At 40.8% G+C, this 20,800-nt stretch overlaps 1 protein-coding gene across 1 annotated transcript; it reads right to left on the bottom strand.

The window, feature by feature from the left end:
- Positions 1-4,488: 4,488 nt before the first annotated feature.
- LOC111581431 (nucleoside diphosphate kinase A2-like) lies at positions 4,489-10,428 on the bottom strand. The gene is made up of 5 exons (XM_023289600.3): positions 10,269-10,428; positions 7,699-7,831; positions 5,391-5,492; positions 5,081-5,193; positions 4,489-4,939 (listed from the first exon to the last, which is right to left on the bottom strand). The coding sequence occupies exons 2-5, from the start codon at positions 7,825-7,827 to the stop codon at positions 4,825-4,827; spliced, it is 459 nt and encodes a 152-aa protein (XP_023145368.1). The 5' UTR covers positions 7,828-7,831; positions 10,269-10,428; the 3' UTR covers positions 4,489-4,824.
- Between the last annotated feature and the right edge of the window lie 10,372 nt (positions 10,429-20,800).

Genomic DNA, 20,800 nt, shown 5'->3' with positions numbered 1-20,800 from the left:
TGAACCTTCAGACAGTCCAAGGACTGATATCTTCTAAGTTCCTGAGTACTTCTCTGTTAGTTTGAACCTTCAGACAGTCTGAGGGCTGAAATTTTCTAAGTCCCACAGTAGTTCTCTGTTAGTTTGAACCTTCAGACAGTCCAAGGACTGATATCTTCTAAGTTCCTGAGTACTTCTCTGTTAGTTTGAACCTTCAGACAGTCTGAGGGCTGAAATTTTCTAAGTCCCACAGTAGTTCTCTGTTAGATTTAACTTTCAGACAGCCCAAGGACTGATATCCTCTAAGTTCCTGAGTAGTTCTCTGTTAGTTTGAACCTTTCCACAGTCTGAGGACTGAAATCTTAAAAGTTTCTCAGTACTTTTCTGTTAGTTTGAACTTTCTGGTTAACAGAAGCCTTAAAACTTGTGACCATGAGTCTTGATTTCACATTTAGACCATCCATCTGAGTTTTTCTCAGACCTTCACCTTTGGGTTTTTTAGAAATCCTCAACAAACTTTGATTCTCTTCACTGAACAGTAAAGTTTGTGGAGATCAGAAGGTAACATTAGTTTGATAAAGTCTACTAGTAGACTTTATCTGGAAAGCAGTTTTCTGAAATGAGTTCTTAGTAAAGCTGTCCACGATCAAACTAAGAACATAGAAAGAGGAAATGTTTGAAGAAACAACTTGATGTTTTCGTTTCAGACTAGAAAACACTTTAAGACCCTTTAAGATTTGATTTCCAAATGTGTTGTCTTTTTAATGTTTAATTGTTTTTTCAAATGTTTTATTGGGTTGTTTGAGTTTTTTTTCCTTTCCCAATATTTAATGTTTCGATTAAATCTTGAAGGTTTTTCTTTTTAAATGTTTTACCACCTTTTAATGTTTTTCTTTTTAAATGCTTCATTGTATTTTCTGTTTAATTCCTATTTGAAGTTTTATTGTCTTTAAGATGTAATTTTCTAATTAAAGATAACATTTTTTAATTAAATGTTTTGTCTTTTTAAAGGTTTAATAATCTAATTAAATGTTTTGCATTTTTTAAAATGTTTAATTTAATTGTATTTAATGTTTAACTCTATTAAACAGACAAAATATTGAATTAGATAATTCAACAAGATACAATACATGTCATTATGAAATTAAACAAAATTTTTAAAATACAAATATTAAAAATTACAGATAAAATGTTTTCCATAAACATTTAAAAAATACAATTAAACAAGAATATTAAACATTTTTTAAAAAAGCAAAACATTTAATTAGATTATTAAACCTTTAAAAAGACAAAACATTTAACTAAAAAATTTTATCTTTAATTAGAAAATTACATCTTAAATTTCTTAAATCTTTTTAATAATAAAACTTTTTAAAAGTTGTTTTTGTATTCAATTTTTTTCCTTTGATTTAATTGCTTTTTGTTATGTAGTTTATTTCTTTAATCTTCTTTTTCTGTCAAGATTTTAACTCCAACCTTAAAAATGAAATAAACCCTTAAATCACAATGAAAATATTTCTGTTGTCACAATCATGAGTTAGTCAGTTATTCAGTTTATCAATTCAACTTTATTTGTTTAGCACCTTTTACACAGATGACAAAACTAAACAAGCAAAGAGAAAAAAACTATGCTAAAACTATGATTAAAACTCAAAAACATTAAAAAAAAAAAAAAAAATTTAACATAGTAATAAAATATGTTGTGTCCAGGGGATGGAGGGAGTTTATTGAAGTCTTCTTGGGCTCACATGGGAAATCATTTAAAATATAAACTTGATATTCAGTCTAAGGAAACTGCAGAGCGACAGAAGAACCAACAATATCTCCTGTTTTCTCCTTTAATGAGTCGACTCTTCTTGTGCTTTCAGACCAAAGAACTACAGACTCTTCACAACCTGCTCAAACTCTTGGTACAGGACCTCACCACACGGGTCAAGAAGGTTTCCATCTCATTTCTACTCTGAAGCTCACCTTCTCCTGCTCAAACTGCTGACAAGTGTTTCTGCTGCTCTAAAGTCTGCTCTCCAGAACTTCCTAAAAACTCTCAAAGTCTCTTCTGCTGCAGGTTGCTTTATAGAACTGTTCCAGAAAACCTCACTAAACCACATGGAGGGGCCTCAAGATAGTCGTCCAAATGAAACCATACAAAAACCAAACTAGCACAACCCAAACGCTAAAGTCTCCTGCAGCCTACCAGAGAACCTCTGAGAACAGAGAATCAGGTCAGGAACTCTTACCTTCTGGACAACCAACGTTGGTTCACAAACAAGAATACAGAATGTGTCTGACCAAAAACCTCTGAAGACTCACTACAGCCAAGATAAAGACACAACTCAGCTGCACCAAATCCACTAATCACTGCACACATTAGCACCATGTGCTCACTGTGGCTAAAGAACCTAATTTACCAAGACAACTATCCAGTACAAAGCCCTAAAACACACCAAGAAACACAATAAAGATGATTTTACTGCTGGAAGCTGCAAGCCAACGCCTAAAGAACAACCTAAAGCAATGGAGCCAAACCCAGTTCAGTGGTGAACAGAAGCAGAGGAAATGTTTGTCTGCAGCTAAATAAAGCAGGAAGACACTGAGCTGCTCAGGTGTTCCTAATAACACCAAGCAGCCACCTGGACAGCCAATAGGAACACAGCTTACTGGAAGTCCAGAGGGCTGGGTTAGTGAAGGAAATTTAGTTTAAAGTTGAAGCAGAAAGTTAACAAAGAAAGTTGAAAACCACCTTCTGATACCTGAAATCTCTGAGTTTTCACACAAAGAACACCTGAACGTGTCAAACTGGTTTCATAGTAGAACCATCCTTGTAAAAACGTCATAGTATGGTGTGTTGCTCAAAAAACATTAGGACCCGGCTGTCAGGGGACAAACATGTAAGAAACATGAGAACAGAGAGAACCCAACCAGTAGGTCACAGTTTATCATCCCCCAGTCATCTCCTGAAGTCCATATGGTGAGAGACATCAGTATCTGGTTGTTAATTTACCAGAGGATGCTTATAATCATGCTGATGTGGTCTGTACTCTACACTATTTTAGTGACTCAATAAATGCCTAAGTTGTTTTTTTTTTTTAAATGCTTTTTAGTTTTTAATAAACATTTAACAGCATATATGTAATCAATAAATGGCCTTTGCCTATCTTAAGAAAAATTCACTCAGAACTCTGATATGTTAACAGTACTAAATAAATCAATAAATACATGCATACACACAAAAATAAGTTAATACATTAACTGTGTTAAGATAAGATTTAGATTTTTAAAAAAGTTGTTTATGTTTTTGCAGAATCCAGTATTGCTCACTGGTTGGTCATTACATTTTATTAGTTTGATTTCACTGTTTAAAATGATGCCACCTCTTTTCAGACAGAACCTGTGATAATAAAACAATACAAAATTTTTAGTTGTGTGTTAATAAAGCACTTAAAGCTTTAAGTATGGCTAAATGCTTTTTTCAAAATTAAATATACCACTCCTTAGGTGGTAGTGGCCCCAAGTTCAGTAAAGTTGGAAAGATATTCACAGATTCGGACTTCCAGCATCAATAACTCGTTAGATATAGGTTGTCAAAACATAAACGGTGCCTCTTTCCCATTGTTGCAAGGCAGACAATGTGCTACAAGCCCAGTTTTATCAAAAGTAGCTGTCTTTCAAGCTACAGGAATAACATTGGTGTCTATGGAGTGAACAGGGTCCGTCTGCAATTTGCAAAACCGCTGCAACAGTAAAGAGAGACAAATATTCAATAACTTCACTCTTATACATTGTAGTGTCACTAAAATCACTGCAGCCTTCAACTGGCTCCTGTTGACAAAGTGTTTTAACAGAAATGTAAATGCTGTAATTTGATTCTTTTAATGAACCATGTAACTTGAATGGATGTGATGCTGGTGTGACCACAGTGCACATGTCTGATGTTGTTCACAGTGGTCCAAGGGACGCTCAGGGAGTTTGTGTTTTTGCTCAGACTCAGGAAAAATTACAGGGAACATGGCAGCCCTCAGATCCTTTAATATGAAAAATACCAGTATAACACTGGAAGATTATCTGTTGCAAGTAAAAGCCCTGAAGGATTTGCTCTGCAGTTCAGTGATCTCTGTGACTGGGTGATGTACAGCTGTTTGCAGAAACAGAACACTGAGGTGAATTGCTGCAGGGCACAAAATGAGCACACTGTCAGTGAATTAAGTACAGCTGATGATTAGGTTTGTGCGGTTTTCCCATGAGGTGGTCCTATGAGAACATAAAGATACTTTTTAAAAAACATTTTAAAAAGCCATCTTTGATAAATGTATGAGTACTTTATTGACAGGACCATGGGCCCCGTTTGCCAGTTGGGTCTCAAAGCATTTAATCTCAGATTATGGCTCCCTCTAAACCTGCCTAATGGCTGACAGAGTGCATCATAATGAATCTTTGTTGGAGTTCACCAGGCCACCACAGGATCATATGTACATTACCGATGTTTGTAATCTCACCAGTGAAAGACAACCATTGGTATTGTGTATTTTATTGGAAAGCAGGTCACCTTTAACAAAACTGACAGCCAAAGACAAGGTTCAAGTCATTAACTGTACATTGAAAGACAGGATGGAATGTTTCTAAAGGAATGGAGCTCAGGAATGAATCTGGATATGAAACAGACCTCCGAAGAGACCACTTCCAAGTACAGTATATGATGAGTAGTGGGCAGGCGGGTATGTGAGGGGGACAAGAACATCACATCAGTTTTTCTCCCCTGTAAGTTACGGGCAAAAACAAGAAATCTGAGGCAAGAGTTTCACTAGTCTCCAACTAGTGTGTGGGAACTGTGGCAGCACCTAAAGTAGCTCAGTAAAGCCAGCTGAAGGCACAGCTTGTATAGCTGGCCAGCTCGTCATCTTTGAACCACAGGGAAATTTCCTTGTTGGCACTGTCCACTGAGTCACTGCCATGGATGATGTTCCTGAAAAAAAAAAAAAAAAAAAACAGGCAAAAAGATTCAGAATCTGCTCCAAGCAAACTAATTTCACAACTACAGTCACCAACTGCTGTATCTGGTCTTCAGGGACCATGAACATTTCTATGGCAGTATGTGAACACTTACTTGCTAACATCAATGCAGAAGTCTCCTCTAATGGTTCCGGGCTTGGACTCGGCAGGGTTAGTCTCACCCAGCATCACCCTGCCTGTCTTCACCACACCCTTGCCTTCCCACACCTGGAATACACAAAGAATGACAGATGAAGCAACACATTCCACTACTACTTAAAATTGCAGTCTCTACAGCAGCTGACACATTGGCCGCTTTATTTCTACAACATGTAGCAGAGCAGGCTTAAGACTATTGCATCTAAAGGCTACAAGCCCCTTTTGTTCAACAGTTTTACAGTCTGTTGTGTGCTGAATTTTCTTACCATGGCAACCACTGGACCAGAGCTCATATAGTTGATGAGGGTAGGAAAGAATGGTCTGTCCTTCAGGTCGACGTAGTGCTGCATCAGGAGGTCCTCAGAAGCCTGCAGCAGGAAAACAAACGTCATTTTTTGCATATTCTGTTACATAGCCCAATGTGTAGTCTTTGCATCAAGTCAAACCACATCAGTCTCCCTGTGTGGATTCCCTACAGTGAACCATCACAGTCATAAACCCACAGCATACTGTTTGGAACTATAGGTTGGTGCTGGACCCTGATATCACAAGTAATGAAGTTAAACATATGCATGTGTTACAGCAAAGAAACATTTTTGCTGTCAACATCCTGACAGGTAGTAAACTGCCTTTATCAAATCCAACACTTGACTGTACATCTGTGCGTACTGAAGCTGGTGTAGCTTTACAGTGACAGGAGTCTGCACTGGACTTGTGCCGATTACTCAGTAATGAGGACTGAATTTTATGGCAGCATCTCCCTGGTGTGCTTTATCCACTGCAGATGTTTATGTTTACAAAGTTACAATTTCAGTCATGCGTACTTTTGATTTCTTGGGCCTCAAAACTATTTTTTTATATTTTATACATCAAAAAGAAAATGCAGACAACTTATAATCCTTTTTGAATCCGTCCGCTGCCTTCACTTTTTTCAAACGATGGGTTTTCTTGTTATCTACAGTGACAGGTTGCTGAAAGGGATTAACTACTACTGGTTCAGCTCATCTGTGAAACCAACAAAAATTAGTTTAAAAATTAGGTTAAGTTTTGACTTTCATCAAGAGTGACCATATTTTTTAGTCTTACATTAGTTGGGAAAGAAAACAGAATCTGAATTGTCTTTAACCAGCGACACATTGATAGTAGCTCTTGCATCACAAATGCTGAAAAAAACACTACCATAGATGAGAAGTCCTGCAGGTGAAACATGGCTTAATAATGCAAAAATTTCAAATGCGTACGTAAACTGATGCAGCAGGAGGTTAATGAACAGATGTCTTAACTGAGAACTTGAAATACTTCATGGCAGACATCTAGCTAGAAATTCACCAGTCATGTGTCCGCTCATCAAAGGCAAAAACGGTCAAGTGTGACTCAGTAGATATTATTTGTCCATGTCAAAACTCGCCGTTTCCACTATCACTTACACTCCTTCAATCACAGTATGCTGCACACCATGGCACCATGTTACCACTGAAGTCAACTCATTTTACTTTTCAAATAATTGACATTATGAGATGAATATCCCGTATCAGTAGCTATCCTGATGGTCTGTCCAGAGGGGAAAAGTCACTTAATCCAGCTGTATCACGGCCACTAGCCAAGCACTCCTTGCACAGTAGATATTCACACCTGTGTCCTTGACAGCATCAATGCCCATTGTGGATGTGCTCCATAACCTCCGTCTAATGCACCAACAAGCATATAAAAGGAGAGCTCCCACATGCTTCCATTAACAGCTCAAGCAACTACCTTACAATGCACCTCATCACATGGTCAGTGGAGCTCACTGTAATGTTAAAGCTCCAGCCATACATGTTGAATAGCCAGAAATCCTGTAAGCAGACATCTGGAGTAATGTTACCAGTGTGATTCTGCATGACAGACCAGATGATATCCCACTGCTGCTCACCCTACAGTGAGACCCAGCACTGTACAGGCCACTCAAGGAAAACACTTTTAAACATGACAATTCAGATTGTATTTACTGACATTTTGGCTGTTGCTAACTTGACGTGTCCAGTCAGCTTTTGAACATGTCAGCGAGGCAACTGTAAATACAAAGGGGAAAATTAAGTACTAATTAAGCAGCTCTACTGAGACCTAGTGCAGCACCCTGTATTGTTGGTTCAGAACATCTTCATACCCCTTCTGATTTTACTTCTTCCCTCACTAACCACACAGACACAACTAGGATCTAAATTTAAGCAGCATGGCTGCTTCACTCCACTAACCCACAACAGAACTTTTCTTACATTCAGATCCACAAGATGGCTTTCATCTATTAAACAAATTCTTGCATGACTTGCGTAATAAATGAGTCACACTTCACAGTAAAGTTAAGCAGCATTCCACTCTCAGATGAGAGGTTAGAGGATCAGGAGACCTTGACTCTCAGCACTAATCGGTTATGCTACTGTCAGGAATAGACCTAATCAGCTCACTAGACGTCTTAAGTGTCATTCGGCACACTCACATCATCGTGTGCAGAAAGTCATAAACACCATTATGAAAGCAGCTGAGATTCTGTCATCCTATTTGAACGCGTTATAGATAATGGTCATCTGTACTTACCTGGAGCATCTTCATGCCCACAAGTTTGAAGCCTTTCATCTCGAACCTCTTGATGATCTCTCCAATGATGCCCCTCTGCACGCCATCAGGCTTGATGGCAATGAAGGTACGCTCCTTGAGCTCAGCCATGATTCTGAAACAAAGCAGCAAATAGAAAAGGAGACTGAAGTCAAACCACAAGCGAGCTGCAGGAAGAACAAGCCTGAAGATTCACTCACGCCTCTTTCTTGTTTTTGGCACAGACAGTGGTGGGGCCAGCTGCCGAAGGCACCGACCCCATTGCACAGAAAGCACTTGGACAGTGCACTGCCTGGGTTAGTGTGGATTTGACAGTGTGATCCCTGAACAGGATGACAGTGCTTTGGCCTGGTTGCCCCGCCCACACAGTGACATCTTTATCCTCACCGTTTCTACAGTGTAGACTTTGCTGTCAGGTTAACCATTCAGCCTAGGAGTGAGAGTGAGGCCTGGGGAACTTACAACTATCAACAGTTTCATATCACTGAATGAAATTAAATCTAAGGGAAAAATATTTTACAAACATGTGTTACAAGTCTCATGAGCAATTATGGGATTTAGTGTTAAAGAAAGTCCACCTTCCAATTTCAACCAGGTGCTTGTGTAAACTAGAACTGAAAATATTTTTAAAACTATATTGTGATGTTTGCCAGAAAACGTTATGGTAAAGCTTCATTGAGTATTCACAATGTATTAAATGTAAACATGTGAACGGGCACTACCACGTGAGATGCCAACAAAAGCAGAACTGTCACACAAGGTGACAGCATAAATTTTTAAACACTTCAAATCCTGATCAAATTCATTAATTAATCAGCCCTAGTGTAAATTTACAGTTTAGAGCTGCAACAGCAAGCAGTCAGCTGTATGAGAAAATTATCAAAAAAGTCAACCAACATGATGTAAAATATGCCATTGGTCGAAACAGAAGTAATCCTTTCAGGGTTTGAACTGTCAGAACCAATAGGTCATTTCCAGCCACATCTATCTCGTCTGACAAATGATATTTCAGATTAAATGATTCATCATTAGTGTAAAATTTATAATTTTGCCTTCAATCAGAGCACAGTAGGATTAAGCTCCCAATAAGGAATGCTGACTGTTAAAGCAAGACTTGTCAAATTGAATGAAAACCTGCAATCACTCTAATGTTCAGGATAATCTCTAGGTTTTCTACCTTGCTTTGAAGCCAAGTGCTTAAGTCCAATCTTTAATTTCCATGATCATAGCCCCACATGAGCAGGTCTACCCAGTGTTACTCCCACCAAAAAAATAAATACATTACAAGCATTTCCAGGCTAACCCAAACACCTCCAGTCTAACATGGCAATAACTCCTGCAATGACGAGCTCTGGACCTGATTACAGAGACACCATCTTTCCTCAAAAATGGTTAAATGACTAAGACCGACAGAGTAGATAAGCAAGACTTAGTGTTAAATTTCTAACCTCAGCAACTTTCACTGGTAACGATAAAAATCCTATTTTTTCTGCTTTTGTAGACACTTTGCTGCAATTATAACTGCAGCAGATTGATACGGCCTCCTTAATTCTACTGACTGTCCGGCCCTGCCAACTCATTCATTTACTGCAGTTATCCAACTTTAAAACAATGTGTCAAATGTATCACCTGCATTAGCAAAACTTGTGAATGACTGAAAGAACAGATGAACCAATCCGGTCCTTAACAGATAGAAAACATTTTTTTTCTTTTTAAAGGATATTTACAAAATAGATATATTCAATAAAAGGGGTTTGGTGACCATGTGTGACTTTGCTGCGTTACGTAGCCCGTAAGATCGTAAGTCGGATGAACTGTCGTGAGTCACTTGAGCTGCTCTAATAGGAAATCCATTCCTGTGAACTCACTACAGACAGATTCTGTTACCGTCAGAGCTCCTTAGATCCTTCACCGAGCCACTGACAACATTTTGAGGTTGTGTGCCGAATCAAAATGTCTGACTTGGAAAGTTCCGTTGCAGCTTTCTGACGCCTTCACGGACCTTTAGCACCACTTGCTCCCTCTGTCTGACGTTAGGTTTGCCGGCTGCACCTGACAGACGGGCGCTCTTTTAAGCACAGTCACAACCAACTCCGACTTTCAGCCTCCTCAGGAAACTCCTCACCATTAGAAAGGGCGTTTACGCGCACACAACCAATTCCTCTCAGCACAGAGTGACTGGAACACCGAGTCCCGGACAGCAGCTCCAGGCTCGGGGCCTTCACTCGGCCACATGGTGTCTTTGTCTGCGCTGCTGCGGTGAATCAGCTCCACTGCAGCATGTCGGCGTCGCGGGCTGGAAAAACACCATACCGCGTCTGGACCGCACCCAGACCACGTCCCGTACCCCAGTTCATAAAGCACGGCAGCGATTAAAGCGATATCCAAAAGTTTGACTGTGCCGACATCGAGCCGCAGCGCAATTTCGGGGGGAAAATGACTTCTACACAAAAGTAACAAAAGCTGGCTACAAAATTCAGCCGGTTTAACTGCAGGGGAAGTTCTACTAGAAATAAATTTTTAAAATATCGGAAAAACCGAGCTCACATTACCTCAACAGTCACGCTCCGGGGAGATAAGTACACAATTGTTGCTCCGGTTGACGTGGGAGAAGAGCGACGGAGGTTGTGCAGCCGCCTTTTATACACAGGGGCGGAGACAAGCACTACGGCAAGTCACCGGAGCCAATGTAAAGAGAGCTTTGCTTGCTCGCTAATCTCAGGAGGTTACTCACTTCCTTCCGGTGGCTAAATCGTATTTGTTGCCAGTGAATTCAGAAGCGATATTAAAAGTTTGCTATTTATATATAAAGCCGTCAGTCGATAAGCTCCACAAGACATTACTGATGTGTTAATTTCATTTTCTGCGACTAGGTTACTTAGATGGTCTTCACATTCACTAGTCCTTCACTCTGGAATCAAAACCAGCCACAACAGGGCTTCTTTAGTTACCACACCCAAGCTGTGAAACAATCCCTGTTCTACTTTTAATCTAAATTTCAGTCTCACCTTTCTCCCTTTGTTTCTGACTCTTCCTGAAGAGTCAGAAACAAAGACGAAACCTGAAGAAACCTTATTGTATTGATAGTTGTCAGATTTCAATCAGTTTTCTCCTTTAAAGTCTACCTCTGTTTAATTAGTCAGTGTAGTTTACTTTGGCTACAATGTTCATACTGTTGTCTTCCTGTGCGTTTACACTCCAGTTTTATGTAATTCTTTTCACTTTCAAATATATGTATACAATTGCATGCTATTAACTGCATGGATTCTCTCTGTAGTTTCATCTTTGTCCATTTTGTGCTCTCTCCTTGTACTTACTGCAGGGCTCCCTGGCTCTGGAGCTGCTGGTCTGGTTTCTGGTCTTACTGCTGTCAGGGTACAGTCTGACTGATGGACAGCAGCGGGGAAGTCATTTCAGACCAGCAGACCACCAACAGGTAAGTAAGTCACACAGTACTTATAGAAAAAAAGTACTTGTTCAGTAAACTTTGTGTCAAACCACCTGCTGGCAGGAATACATTGGTGAACATCTAATTAGCAGACGTCATGGGCTGCTGGCATCCGATCACTGTCCAAGTGACTGCAGAAGTGCTATCAGTTTGCAGACAATGAAGAGAAAGTCCACAGACATCTGTTTTTTCTTTAAGAAGAAAAGTAGTACAGGGGAGACGCAGCAGAGGTTTGATATCAGTGAGGACAGAACAGAGGAGCAGTTCCAGGCAGCATTAGAAACAGAACAATGAAGAAAACAGCAGCAGCAGCAGGTTGCTACCTAAATGTGCAACATGCAGCAAGAACTGTCCAAAAGGTTGACCACCAAGTGAGGCAAGACACAGCTGTTCAACGTGCTCCTGGACCAGTAGGTTATCACATAATGAAATGAATGGCAAGAAAGTAACTTTAATTGGACTCATCTCAAAACGTATCAGCCCCCTGGAACCCCTTCAATTGCTCTACCACTAGAACAGAAGTACAGACGATGCCATTTCCTCAGCACTTCACTCCAACGTCTCCCACCTAGACGACGAACTCAGTGAGCTTGGCATCAACACCTTGCTCTGCCACTAGATAGCGAACTTCCGAACCAACAGACCTCAGTTTTTTAGGATAGACGCTCACATTGCATGCCTGTGCATGGTTCCAATACCATTTTCTAGTTTGCAGACAACACTAGGTGGTGGGTCTCGTAAAGGGAAAAGGTTTGACATCTAGTAGTGGGTCACGCCAGCAACAACCTGGCCTAAATACTAAGAAGCCCTAGAACGTCATTGTAGACTTCAAGAAGACCAAATGCTCCACACACAACTCTATCCATGTCAATAGAATGAAGGTAGAACATGTAGGTAGAACACAGTGTCCATCTCCAAGGACCCCTTCTGGACTCTCACCATTGTGACCCTGATCAAGAAGGTTCACAGTATTTCCTTTTCCTGAGGAAACTGAGGAAAATCAACTTATTTCCAAAAATCCTGGTGAACTTGCGCCTATGCATCTTTAAGAGCATCCTGACCAGCTGCATCATAATCTGGTATGGTAACTGCTCTGTTTCAGAAGAGAGAGCACTGTAGCACTAGTGTTCCACTCTCCACCCCCTCCCATCGAGACAGCATCATCAGCAGTGTCTGTGGAGGGCACGCATCATCATTAGGGACGCTTCCCACAATGGACACTGTCTGTTTGCCCTCCTCTCCTCTGGCAGGCAGTATAGAAATCTCTGTTCCAAGGCTAGCAGGCTCTGAAGCAGCTTCTTCCTCTCTACTGTCACTATACTGAATACTGAACAACAGGCATAACTGCATGGGACAAACTGACAATCTCAGTCAAGAGCATCCTAATTTAATTAGTCCTATTCTTATTTTACATATTCAGTTACAGTCACCCTATTAATGAAAAGTCTAGTCATGAATGATATGTTTCTTGCTATCACATGCTGTCAAAACATTACACACAATGTATATCAGTTCCCAATGTGGATTATCGGCCTTTCTTGATTACCAAGAATCTGTATCACCATCAGCTCTGAAAAACCCATATTGGTCGATCCCGAATCCACATTATTTACAGTATAATGTTTATATTCAACATAGTAGTCATCCTTACTTGTATATTTAGATGATAGATTTTATACTGTATTCACATTTGTATATTAGTGTTTTTATAGTGCTCTGTCCATACCATTTCTACTGTAACATACTGTATATTTATCATACTGTATAATAATAAATAATAATGCACTTCACTGCTGCTTTTGCACATCTGGTTAGACACTAAGCTGAATTTCGTTGCCTTGGTATTTGTACTTTGTGCAATGACAATAAAGTTGAATGCAATCTAATTTCATATTGTTCTAAGTGCAAAACACTGTTTACACAAGTACTACACAAAATATCAGTCTATAAATATGGCAATATGATATTTATCACAATATATTACATGTTTCTTTCTCAGCCTTGGTTTAAATATAATACTTAAACAAAAGCCGTTTTCAAGTTATTGTTTTCAATTTTAGATCTCCAGAAAACTTGTCTCTGTATAGTTTAATTCTATTCTCTACACTCACAAGCAGTTTTTAGACATGGAATACGTGGCACTACTGGCTTCATCAGTCTGTTAAAGTGACAACATGTAAGTAATTTCACTGGTTCCCACTACTTCATTTAGACATATCCACTGTGCTGAAGAGAGCTACGGTATGTGCAAGATATCTGTCATGCATGCAAGTCTGGGCAGAATATCAAATCAGTCGTAAATGGTCTGCACTTGTAACACTTTTCTACTTTGGCAATAATCAAAGCACTTTACAGTGTTTCCCATACATCCATTCACACACGCTCATACACTAACAGCAGCAGAGCTGCCATGTAAGGTGCTCATCTTCTATCAGCAACTTTGGGTTCAATGTCTTTCCCAAGGACACTAATAAACAAATGATGTAATCTAATCTAGTAATAGCTTACCAAACTGTCCAAATAACTAAAAACCTACATTATTTTTGAGTTCATGAACACTGAAATGTTTGTTCTTATGTGGTGGTGATCTAACTACTACTTCACCAACAATAAAATAAAAGCATCCCGACAGCTGTGATGAACCTTAAGCACAGAGACAATAGAACTGCTTGAGGGTTGAGGAACCTGTAGAAATGTAAGCTGCACTCAAAGAAAGTTTCACAGAGTTCACAGTGCACCATCTTAAAAGATGTGTAAATTTCTGAAATGTTATAAGGACAGAGGTAAGAGGAGGCTTGCTAGATGAACTGTGAGCTAGGCCACACAGATGTATCCTCATCTACCCTCTATTTTGCAGCTATCTTTTTGCCAGCTGTAATGTATAACGGAGCTGTGACACACAGCTGTAATAAACACACCATGGTGGAAGCAGGATTTCACAAATATAAGTGTTTTTTTTTTTTTTTTTTTTTTTTTTTATTTTTTTGGCCTTTATTCAATAGGTGCAGTGGAGACAGACTGGAAAAGACATGCAGCAAAGGACCATGAGCAGGAATTGAACCCAGGCCACTGCGTCGGGGACCAGCCCTTGTACATGGGTTGCCCGCTTAACCCGTTGAGCTATCCGGGTACCCCAATTCAAATGTTCTTTTTGTTTGCTTTTAAATGTTTCTGAATCTACAAACTTTACAATTATTTCCAAGTTTACATGAAAATATGATATACGTATTTTGTATCTTCTTTTTTTCATTCGGCTTTTTCCCTTCAGGCTTCGCCACAATGAATCATCTGCTTGCATCTAACCCTGTCCTCTGCATCCTCTTCTCTCACATCAACTAACTTCATGTCCTCTTTCACTACATCCACAAACCTCCTCTTTGGGCTTCCTCTAGGCCTTCTGCCTGACAGTTCAAAATTCAGCATCCTTCTACCAATATATCATTATCCCTCCTCTGTAAATGTCCAAACCATCTCAATCTGTCCTCGCTGGCAAAATGGTTTCTTGCACCTGTTGTGATGATCTAGATCTGGAGTGAAGATGGGGTCGTAAATGCTCACAGGATCTGAAAATCAGACTAATTTCTGGGTAGGTTTTCTGTGGGTTAGATGAGGAAGAATCTGGGTTGCCAATGAAATCACATTGTGAAGGATGATCTCCTTAAACAGTATTAATTTTTGACAGTTTGGTCAGTATTTGTGCAATACTTCTGTCACTGAAATAGGAATTGCTGTTTTAAGATGCATTTTTACATAGAGTTTTTTGCTTTTGCCACCTTAAGGCTGCATTATGAGATTTTTATTTTGGATATGTGTATACAATTTATGATTTAATATGATTATTAGTCCACTTCGTGATCTACTTCACATTTACTTTTGCTTTCTCTTCACATCATTTTCAAATTACTTTGTATTTGCCATTTTGTATTTTCTTTTTCTCTGTCTTTTCCATTTGTCTTTTAGTTTTGATGACTTTTTATTCTATAATAAGTTATTATATCAGGTATTTGTATTAACATGAAAATCAGTGCAGATATTATTTTGACAAACTGTTTTGAATGCATCACCCCTCACCTCCATGAAGTGGGCGAAACCAAACAAACACACAACACACAAAACAAACTATAATAGACCAGCTTCCCCCTAAGGGTCTTGATTAGGTCCAATGCAGTAAAATCCTACAACTGTCCCTCAGGCCCCCTCTTACTACTGTCATGATAACACAATGTCTTGATGGCAGCTTCGGATTTGACTCAGACATATGTACACATGTTTTTTAAAAAAATGCTGTAAATTGAGTGACATTAGGCTGCATATCTCCAAGCTTGTAGTTGACAAAATGGGGCTTTCAAGGGGAATTATGAGATTAAATCTGCATTTTACAGCTTTTATAGCATGAGCATACTAGTCATACATTTACTATTGGCATTGCATACCATTAATGGATTTGATCTGAAAGCATCCTATGACACTGGGACCAAGAAGAACTGTATCTACTACGTAAAGCATCCCACCCCACTTCCGCTATTTAGTATAGTGGATGTGGAGTTTTTCTGAATCTCATTTCTAGGCAGTATGAAATATGATTTATGTTGGCCTAAACCAATCCTCCTTTGGTGATTGAATCTGCAATGAAGCTTTTCTTTCTCAGCCAGCTGCCTCTGGCTTTAGTAAAGGCTGTTGTAGCAGCTGTGAGTGAGACCCAGAGATAAAGATTGTCTGCCTGCAGAGTGATGCCTGACTTTAACTCTCATTTTTAGATTTGTGGAAGATGAAATATGCAGTTTTGTAAAGCCTCAGCCTGACACCACTTCGGTTGCATACAGGACTATTTAAGCTTTGGCTGTTACTCAGGTGGTAGAACTGGTTGTCCATTGATTACACTGGTCAGCAGTTCAATCCACAGCCCCTTCGCTGCCTAAGTGTCCTTGAACACTGAACCCCAAGTTGCTCTCAATTGCAGACAGGCACCTTGCATGGCAACTTTGTTGCCATTGGTGTGTGAATGTGTGTGTGAATGGGAAACATCGTAAAATGCTTTGAGTATCATTAAGGTAGAAAGGCGTTATATAAGTGCAGACCATTTACCATATATACATAGCATCATACACACACCAACACACACACACCAACACAACCACACACACACACACACACACACACACACACACACACACACACACACACACACATTGGTTTTGACATATTTGTGAGACATAATGCACCCCTTAGCTCTTTATCCTTAACCACCACCCATAGGTGTCTAACACTATCCTTGCTGGCTTCCCTGATGTGGTGCACTGCTGAGGTTTTTCAAACATGACCTACCTGACTTAAACTTGTTCTAACTTCAGCCCCTTCATGTTAACCCACAAATAGTTTTTTTCATCAAACTAATACAAGAAGAGTCAGAGAGAAAATTGCATACCCTTGTGAAGGTGGATTAGGAGGTAAAGCAATGTGTCTATCAATTACAAGACTGGTAGCTTTATATCCTGCCCCTCCACATGCCAAAGTGCTTCTGGGCAAGACATTGATCCCCAAGAAGGCACCCGGCATTGCATCTCTGTCACTTTAAAGTGCAGACAATTTACTGTTTCATGTAATTCTAACCTTAAACCCTCAAACCAAGTTATAATTGTTAAATTGTGCTTTAAACTTGCAAACCTCCTCACCACCATCTTGATGTCCTCACAGCAATGGTTTGGAGTCAGAATTGGCCCTCACAGGGATTGCAAACAAGCTTAAAAACATACATACACTCAAAATGTTGCAAATTCATTTACAACCATGGTCCATTGACGTGTCACTGATGCTTTGCAGTTACTCAGAGCAAAAAATGAAAGATTTAAAGATACTGTTGACAATAGCAGCAGTGTTACACTTGCATACAAACTTGTGTATCTGCCATTCCACCTATACTCACCAAATAAAAAAAAAAGTCCTCACCTGACCAGCTCACATTTCATATCATACTAACTTTCCCAACACAATGTTTTTATGTGCCTGACACTTTTCTAATAAGGCTATAATGAATTAAAACAGATCTTGATAAAGAAATCACAACTTTATTCCTTCCTTATAAGGAACAAAAATACATGTAATCAAGCACACTGCGGACATAACAGGGATGACAAAAAGAGGGAGAGAGAGGGTGAGCAAAGCCTAGCAAGAAGGGGAGAAAGAGGGGTAGAAGAAGAGAAAAAATAACCAGAGGAGTTCAAAAACAACTTGGTCAGGCAGGTGGGAACGATCTGGGAGGCAAACTGGAGGCTGGTCAGGCAGTCAGGACCGCTCTGTAGGGTGACAACAGAGATGGAGCCCTTCAGAGGGCCAGGCAGGATGCCGATGGCAGCACTGGTGGAATCCTACTCAAAATCATTCTCTAGGCCAGCGATGAAGGAGGTGGAACCCCTTGGGAGGCTGGAAACGAAGGAGCCAGAACCCCTTGGGAGACTGGTGATGAAGGAGGTGAAACCCCTTGGAAGGCCAGCGACAAATGAGGTGGAAACCCCTCGGGAGGTCAGCCTGGGAGGAGACGAAGGCACAATGTCTTGGGAGGATAGACTCTCAGGAGCAGCATCGACCCTCATGGGAACAGGTGAGGCAGTGTTAACACACTCAGAGATGCCAGGTTGCAGGACTGGTGAAGCAGGACTTCTACGGCTCTGGACGGTGGGACCTCCCAAGTTGGGCAGGGGAACAGTCAGGTATGGTGTCACCGGGAGCCACATGCCTTCCTGGAAGGCCTCCTTGGAATCCCTGCGAGCAGGTTCAGATGGGAAACAGGTTGGATTATTGTAGGGATTGTCTAGTCCAAGGGCTCTACCCAACAGAGAGGAGGACAGAGTGCTGGAAGAGATGCAGATGGCGGGGGTATCTGGGGGAACGGCTTCTGAACAGTTAATGGGTGGTGGTGTGAACAGGGTGCTAGCAGCTGGAACGCTAGCTAGCTCTGGGGTAGCAGGGAACTAGCAGGCTGGGAAACTGTTGTGGAAATAAAATCCAATATAAAGTCAGGCAAGAAATCTTACTAAAATGCAGAAACTCAATAATATCAACAGGATAGAATAATCAGTGATAATGATGGTTTCATTGTGATTTTTGTTTTTCACTGTAATGATTTACTAGAGGGACTTTTAAAACCTCTCCTCTCTCCTCTCCTCTCCTCTCCTCTCCTCTCCTCTCCTCTCCTCTCCTCTCGTCTCCTCTCCTCTCCTCTCCTCTCCTCTCCTCTCCTCTCCTCTCCTCTCCTCTCCTCTCCTCTCCCCTCCCCTCCCCTCCCCTCCCCTCCCCTCCCCTCCCCTCTCCCCTCCCCTCCCCTCCCCTCCCCTCCCCTCCCCTCCCCTCCCCTCCCCTCCCCTCCCCTCTCCTCCTCTCTCCTCTCCTCTCCTCTCCTCTCCTGCACCTCCACTAGCAGATGCTCTTAGAAGACAAATGGAGAGTTAATCCCATGGTCTAATCTCCTGTGTTCTACTCCCATTCCTATTTTTACCAGAGCTTACGGCCGGGATTAAAACGCCTTTTTTTCTCTCTCTCTCTCTCTCTCACTCAGGAGGATGAAAATATTGACAGTTAAGTGGAGTGCACTACTCCAGGAAGCTTGTTAGCTCAGCTTTTGCTCGTGTCTGCATGCCTGTGCGTGTGTGTGTGGCTGCTGTTTCCATCTTACTATGAAGGTCTCCTGTGTGGTGCGGATACACACTGGGGATGTGGCATAATTGCCATTGCCAGTTTTGTAATGTGCCCTTTCTTGTGCTTAACACAGGAGGGCAGGGAACATCATTTGCAGAAAATGTGAAGCGAGTAGCTGCTTTATGCTGTAATGGATCGTAATACAGAGTCATTATTTTGCTTTTAGAGGCAGCTCTCCCTACCCATGAGAGGGGGGAAGTTGTTTTGCGGAATTGCTTTGGATGTAAAATGATATTGAGAAAAATTTCTCCCAGGCAAAAAGTTTGGTTTATTGCCTCAAATTGCTCACACGTACACACACGCACAAATGGGTGATTTCAGGTGTCATACTGGAGGTTTTAAGTGGCAGTCAGCCAATGTTTCTGTCAATCCTCCCTGCAACCAGAAGCTGGGTCTGTGGATAAGGCCACACACAAGCACAAGCATGCACTTGCTAGCACTGAACCACCTAACTCCTTACCCGCTAGCCTTATCTGTCACTGCACTGTTCAAAGTGCAGGTTTACACCAGAAATCACTGACGAAAAAGTTTCATTTTTAGCTAGAGTAATTTTTATGGAGTCTGTAGATGTCTGCAGCCTGCACCTGCCCACTGGAGATTATTACACTGTTGAGAGTCATTACTACAATATAACATAGATTGCTCTGGGACTGAGGTTATAATGAGTCCACACTGCCACACTCCATTGCCTCTGATCGTGTTATTGTATTATCAGTGCTGCCTGGATCCAAAAGCGCAAGAACCCTGTTACAAAAACACAGAGTTTTCTAAATTCATAATTTAAGGCAACACACCTGAACCTGATTAAGCCTTGTCCACAGATGTGTTCTCGTCAGATAAAATGGTGTTTTGTGGTCAAGCGAATATCTCAATCTGACTCACATGACCTTCTGTAGTCACACAACTCCTCCAGTGGCCAAAATACTTAGCAGCTCGGCCAGATTAAAAAGCTTCATTGTTGTGCCCATGCTGACCCACAAAATATTAGTTTGGTTATTTCCCCAGACACGTAGAACCCAGCCTACTCTACAGTAAAAGGATTAGTTGATTAATCAATTGATTCAAATTATTTCTGTGACCATTGTGGGTTTGTCTTTCAATAACTGAGTGGTACCAACAATTTTGTCCACGTGTATTCTTATGTGTCTAGTGAATTTTGGGGAGTTGGCCCAGAGAGGATGATAATGAACTCCATCTCTATCTGCTCCACTAAAGGACATCTGATTCTTCTGAAAATAAATTCTAACTTATGAAATACTGCCACACTCTGCTGTACTCAACATCCACAACAAAAGATGAAGGAAGTCAACATGAAGGAACCAAGCCTAGTATTGTAGTTCCTCTAATGCACCACATGAGGGCAGTCTGGCAGCATGCCAGGCAGCCCTGCTGCCTGCCTCCTTCCTCCCATGTCTGGCAGAAGAGCATTAGCAAGAGAAGGTCTCTGCACATTCACCATCTTGTGTTCTGCTAACAAATTTTTACAGTGACAGATGCACCCTGAAATCAAATTTCTTTGCAGTTCCTTTGAAAGTGAATTGACATCCAGAGAGGCTGCAGCCTGAGCCTTATAATGGCAGAATGACATTTCCCTTCTTCCTACCTCTGATGTGCTGTTGCAGGTAGATTTTTGGCCAAAACTCCCGATAGCATGAAATAAAATTATTGTTTTTATCCCTCACTTCCACTCACATGATTCTTTAATGATGGATCAAACTCATTTATGAGTACGACAGGAGAAGACGATGACAGATGTACTGCTGAGAGACAGGATATATAGTGATGGGTCGACACCGTAAGCTTGGCCTCATCACTTCAGCACCATAACAGTATTTATTGCCACTATATTACCCTCAGATCTACCAGGCTCTTCAGGTGAAGGCTGTAAACAATGTGTGAGGATATGTGTTTTGCACATGAAAAGACCACTGAACAGTCTGAGAA

The sequence above is a fragment of the Amphiprion ocellaris genome, chromosome 18 (assembly GCF_022539595.1).
Source record: "Amphiprion ocellaris isolate individual 3 ecotype Okinawa chromosome 18, ASM2253959v1, whole genome shotgun sequence".
NCBI classification, from domain to species: Eukaryota; Metazoa; Chordata; class Actinopteri; family Pomacentridae; genus Amphiprion; species Amphiprion ocellaris.
The sequence above is the reverse complement of the archived record's forward strand: the minus strand, read 5'-3'. Positions and strand labels throughout refer to the sequence as shown.